At 50.1% G+C, this 6,032-nt stretch overlaps 1 protein-coding gene across 1 annotated transcript; it reads left to right on the forward strand.

Moving 5' to 3' along the window:
* Positions 1-3,469: 3,469 nt before the first annotated feature.
* LOC132649933 (PWWP domain-containing DNA repair factor 4-like) lies at positions 3,470-5,563 on the forward strand. Its single transcript, XM_060374706.1, has one exon. It carries the CDS (start codon positions 3,470-3,472, stop codon positions 5,561-5,563), a length of 2,094 nt encoding a protein of 697 aa, XP_060230689.1.
* Positions 5,564-6,032: the final 469 nt, after the last annotated feature.

Consider the following 6,032-nt stretch of genomic DNA (forward strand, 5'->3'; position numbering starts at 1 on the left):
CATGAAAGCATAGTTCCCCAACACATGTGAATGGATACCTTTTCTCTCTTTGGCGATGATTGTCACTTGTGTGCTTGACAGAATGACTGCATCTGTGTGGCAGCACCTTAATGCCTAGATAGTTGTGGCGTTTGTTGTCTTAGAGAGAAGCTGGAAGGCATTTAAGGCAGAGGTGTATCTGGGCCTCCCTTTGTGGCTGGGGTGAAGCCTTATGAGTGGGAGGTGGGTGCTGACCTGCAGGCATTTTTTGGATGATTGTTTATAGGAAGTGGTGATACTCTCCGGGCCTGGATATCTGCCACGGGCCTACAAAAAGATACCTGCCTCTAATACTGGCCACTAATGGCAGTTGTGTATACTGAAGTAAAACACCTGGTGTCATGAATACCCGAGGAGAGAGGAGAGGCCAGACTTTGTTCCCCCAACAGGCATTAGTATGTGTCTGTGTCTGAGACTTTACAGTGCTCTGAATTGGGTTAAGAACCAGCTGGGAATTAGAGAGTGTGCAGCCATGGATTCCCCATAACCCACCAACACATCAGGATCCCTCTGTGTGTCTCTGCTCCTCTGTGTGACCAATATACACTATACCCTTCTTGCACCTTCTCATCAGACTTCCTTTAACCCATGTGTCTGTCTTGCACACAGGAAAGGAAGCTATTGTTCCCATCTGCAGAAAATGTGAATAGACTTCACACACAGCAATTGTGCCCAAGTTCTTGATAAAAGGCCTTTGGTCCCAGGGCTGAAGCATGTACTGAGACAGGGATTTCAGTATTCTACTTCTTCTCTTTGTGCCTCTGGAAAAGAGAGCACTGTTTTTGCCAGAAAGGTAACTATCACAGAAATTTCAGCAAAGCATTGGTTGAAAGTAGTGGTCTGGAGGCAGGTGATGCCTGAAACAGTGGAGGCAGGTGGCAATACCGATAACATTTAAGTAGTCTGTAGGAAGGGCAAGGACTTTCATATGCCCTGGAGCAACAGGCATACAAAGACAGAATACACAAAGGGGGTGTGGGTGGCGGAGTGTGGACTGATATGAGTGCATGCACATCTCTCTATGTCTGGGTTACAGATGATGCCTGAATAGCATGGTTTGTGGGCTTGAACACACACTTTGTATTCCCAGATATGATTTCTAAGTGAAGTATGTGAGTCTGAGAACGTACTGCCCGAGGGAAGCTGAACATTGTGCAGACCTGTGCAGCGTAAAAAGGGTGCATTTTGTAAGTATAACTCATATATCTGAGGTTTCTAAGGGTACCCTGTGAGGCATGGTGTCTGGATGGTGGTGATGTGGTTGGGCCTGATGGTGCTCATTCATCCTTGCTGGAGGGCCAGTTCAAGGAAGATCCAGAAGAAGACAGCCTAAGGTACCTGAGGGGGTTATAGTTTCCTCTGTGTTCTCAGGAGACACCTGTGTCCCAACGTCTAGGACTCCAAGGGAGCTGCATCAGAGGGAGCCAGCTAACCATGTTAGATGATACAGCCTCATCAGAAGAAGGGTTCCTGTTGGTGATCACTAAAATGAACTCCATACTTCCAACATACGCATTTAGTGCTGCATCATCCAGCAGATGTGGCCTGAGACACACCTAGCCTCCTTTATGTAGATAGCCACTTTATGCATTGTGAGATCAGATTTGAAGTCAGTAATGCTTGGAAGGGAATGCAACAGGAGAGACACTGCACATTTGCATTGTGAATAGGGGGCTAGCGTGTACCACCAGTAGTTTATGGATACAGGGGTTCAGAAGGAAAGGACTGAGGAATTGAGGAGAATGTCATTGCTCTCCACCCCCTACTTCTGTAAGGTTAGGAATTCCTAGGATAAGATCTGGGGTCTCTATGCTCGGTATGGCCACACTCACAGAGGGGACCTGTTGTAATGGGAGTTCCCAAGATGATTTGTGTCACAGGAGCCTCCAGTTCAGAGTGCTCTGTTTCACTATGGCTCATGGTGCCCTGGTAATGTCAAGAATCAAATTTGCATCCTAGCATGAATAGTGAACATGGGTGGCATGTGGGTCTTTCTTGGTTCTTCCTCTGTGTTGTAGTTCTTCTCAGCAAGCACAGCCTCTTGAGGATCAGACAGATGAGTTTTCCCTCAGGTGACATGCACACTGCTGATAGGAAACTGGCCGGCTCAAGGAAGAAGCAGTCAAGAGCAGATTAGCTACCACCATAAACACACACACACAGAGGGAGAGACAGAGAGAGACAAACAGACAGATGGACAGAGAGGAGAAGAAAGGGTTGAAATTACACTGAGATGGTTAAGGGGAGGACTATGTTGAGAGGGACAGTATGGAGGAACATGAAGAGGAGAGCTGCAATACAGATGAGATTGAATATCACGAGACCTAGGGATGGGCACATGACCATCCATATCATCAAGTAGCTACTTTAATTTCCTGTCTAAGACTTTATGGATTAACATTAGGGCACAGAGGTTGGAGACAGGAGAGGTCAGTGATCTGTAATCTCTTGGATGAATACTGCTCATCACAGGCAGATATGGGTGTGCAGGGTCTACCATAGGCTTGACATTGCAGCAGGAGGGTGCACAGTTCCAACAGAGACACTTGTCTCCCTGTCATGTCACATAACCCTGTTGCTTGCCATCTGAAATCACTGAGTCTTCCAATTAATTAATAAGCATGTCTGTTTAGTAAAGAAGTAGCTTCTCTTTGGGATCTCGCCAAGTGTGCCCTGTAGACACTTGATGCCATAGTGAGGTCCACAATGGAAACAGAACTAAGCTGAAAGATTGGTGGTGGGCTGGTGGGGTAGCCAGAAGCTATGAAAGCAGCCATCTTCTCTTACCATGTTATGCGAATCACCATGAAGAGTTCCCCACCTCCTTGCTGCTCAACTTAGAATCACACAAGTATGGAAGGCTCATGCACTAGGTTGTCCATAGGCATCCTGGGGTTGGCAGAGCAGGACTAGCTCCCTAGGAAAGAGAACAATGAGGTTTCCTTGGCAAAAGAATCCCAGGGAGCCCTAAGGTACTGACTGGTGGGCAAGAAAATGCACAGCCTTTGTAATGACATCCACCTCTCTGGGATGAAGTTAAACACTCCAGACATGGGGTGGGGAACAACATTATTACAACTGTTTCCCATCTGCTCTGGACCTTTTGCATATCTTCTCCCACATCTGTAGAACAGGCTTTGTGAGCTCCCTTGATTACCCTTGCCTCACCTGACCGCATTGATGTGTCCATGCTGGCTAAAGCCTATTTATTTCCTTCCTAATGCAACTCTGCTTCCTTCTCCTACCATGCAGGGGAAGCCCACATAACCCTGAGGGAAGTCAGCTCCAGCTCCTCCACCAGAATCTGGAAGGAGGCCAGTAGCACAGGCAGGAGAGCCTGGCCAGAGACAACTGCCAGGCAGTCACATTGCCCACCAAAACCAAAGTGCTCACGCTGTAGTGATCAGCACAGCCCCAGAGTACTGTCACCATGAACTCTGCAGAGTATGTGCTGTGTGGCTGGAAGGGTCAGCTGTGGCCTGCCAGGGTGTTGTCCAGACCCAGGACATCAGCCCATAGTAAGAGGAGAGGGGCACCTTTCCTGGAGGTGCAAATCTTGCCTATGGGGGAGAAGACAAGAGTGAGGAGCACCAAAGCAAGGCCACTATCCAAGTCTGAAATTGTGAGCCTTGCCTCCATGGCAGGGAAGGAGTCACAGGGCAATGGCTCACCAAAGCAGACCAGAGCATACAGAAGAGCCCTCAAGGTGGCTCTCGATATCCTGGGGGAGGGAGGCTGTTTGCAAGGTGGAAGGACAGGTGGCCAAAGAACCAGCACAAGAACAAGTCCTCAAAAGGTTCCAAAAGAGCAGGCCAACTCCAAACCACGTCCTCGCTTTCGCCTGCGCGTGCGTCTGTGCTTCCAAAAGCACAACCAGAAAGGCCAAGAGCTCTCCCAGAGGAGTCCTGGAAAGCAGCACCGTCAGGGTCCTGTGTTGCCAGTGGGCTCACAGAAAGTGCCCACAGTGCGAGGTGGAAAAGCCCAGGCACACACCACTGTTGGGCCTCCACACTTTGAGATGAAACAGAATGTCCTAAGAGGCATCAGAGTACGGCCATGTCACACAACACTGGAAGGAAATTCTGGTCGTAATGCATGCATGAAAAAGCTAAACACATCCAAACCCAAGTCTTTGACTGCCTCAGCCTCCAGGCAGAGTGTACGGGCTAAGAAAGAGCAGCAGGCTGCTTCTGGGCCACTGAGGTGCATCTGGTCTTCGCCCAAAGCCCTCAAGCAACAAGCACGTTTTGCTGACCTACACACCAGGGCTACTGGAGGCCAAAGGAAGAATGCCTTCCATGAGAGCAAGGAGGACCACGGCCCGGGCACCCTGAAGCCAGCTGCAAACTCGGCCTCAGCAGCTTGCATGCCTCCAATCCTGAGGCTGCGAAGATCCCTCCGCATTGCTAACAGGAAAAGGAAGATCCACGTGCTGTGTCCACATTGCAGGGTGCCAGAACTGGAACCGTGTGCTCACTCAAAGGTGACGAAGACCAGGTTCAAGAGGAGGCGTTCCACCATTCAAAAAGCACGCCAAGCTGCCAAGGTGGCTTCTGCCCAGCTACAGAATACCATTGAACGAGGAATGCTGGTCTGGTTCAAATTTCAGGACCTTCCATTCTGGCCAGCGGTGGTAAAAAGTGTCAGCCAAAATGACAAGATGGCGAGGGTGTTGTTGATGGAAGCTAACATGCAGTTTGAGCACAAGGGTGTCCGTGCCCCTCTACACAAGTTGAAACATCTGGACTGTGGAGAAAAAATATCACTCATAAGAAGAGCCAGCAGAGTGTACAGCCAGGGCATCAGCTGGTGCCTCACAGTGATCGACCACTACAGAGAGGGCCTGGCCTGTGGCGCCTACCTGGGCTCCTTTATGGGCTATTACACTGCCCAAGTCAGTTACCCGCTAAGGAGGGCCATCCAGGAAGGAGACCTGCACATTGATTTCCCTAAGGTGAGCTATGTGGACCTGGAAGATTGGGAGGAGGAGAATGCCCCAGGTGGGAAAGGCCCCCGCAAGAAAGTTCTGCCTGACCGTATGAGGGCTGCTTGGGACAGAGCCAACCAGAAGCTCGTGGACTTCATAGTGAAGAGAAAGGGGGCCGACCAGCACCTGCGGGAGATTGTGCAGGGCAGAAAACCGTCCAGGTGGGTGGACAATCTTTGGAAATCAAGGGGGGAAGACTTCTGTATTGAGACCTACCTGGAGGATGACGACCAGTTGCATCTTGTGGCCAGGCATTTGCAAGAAATATGCAAGGAAGCAGATGAGGCTCTGCTCTCCCTGACTAGAGGAGATAAAGTGCAGTTTACCATGGACGTTCTTCTTCCAGAAGCAATCATCTGCTCCATCGCTGCCCTCTATGAGCTCAGCTACAAGGAGGCAGAAGAGAAATACCTGCATGGCCCACCAGTGCACTACCGTGAGAAAGAGCTCTTTGAAAAGAACCTCTTAAAGGCAGCCCGGAAGAGGTCAGCAGTCAGAATTGGGGCTGCCAGGGCCCCTCATGCACCCATTCCTTAGAAGGGTGCTCACTGCTATCAGCCATCACCCCTGCAACTCCCAAGAGAGGAGACAGGAAGGAACTCCAAAAAGGAACATCTGGGAGACTGTGGGGTGTACTTTGGGCACTGGGACGACTGCTCGCTGAGTGTTTCTTTCCCCACCTCGAAATAAATATTTTCTTTCCTGATTGACAGTGCAGATGTCTACATGGGCTCTACAGACAGACAGATTCTGTTAGCTTCAGGCCAGACCAGCCCTCTCTGGCCTGTGCCTAGGTGTGCACAAGTCCTGTGGGTGCACTTCCCTGGAACCTTGCCAGCCCTGAGTGGAGCATTGGCTCTCTTGGCATAGCCTTGCCCTCTCTGCAGTTTCCCAACATACCCAGCCAGCACATCAGGTTAATGATGACACCTGTCTCTGACTTCCCCACACTTCCTGTCCTCTTTTCTCTAAGGTGCCATGGATGGAGCCAGCTTAGCTTCCACAA

Source organism: Meriones unguiculatus, chromosome X, assembly GCF_030254825.1.
Source record: "Meriones unguiculatus strain TT.TT164.6M chromosome X, Bangor_MerUng_6.1, whole genome shotgun sequence".
Taxonomy (NCBI): domain Eukaryota; kingdom Metazoa; phylum Chordata; class Mammalia; order Rodentia; family Muridae; genus Meriones; species Meriones unguiculatus.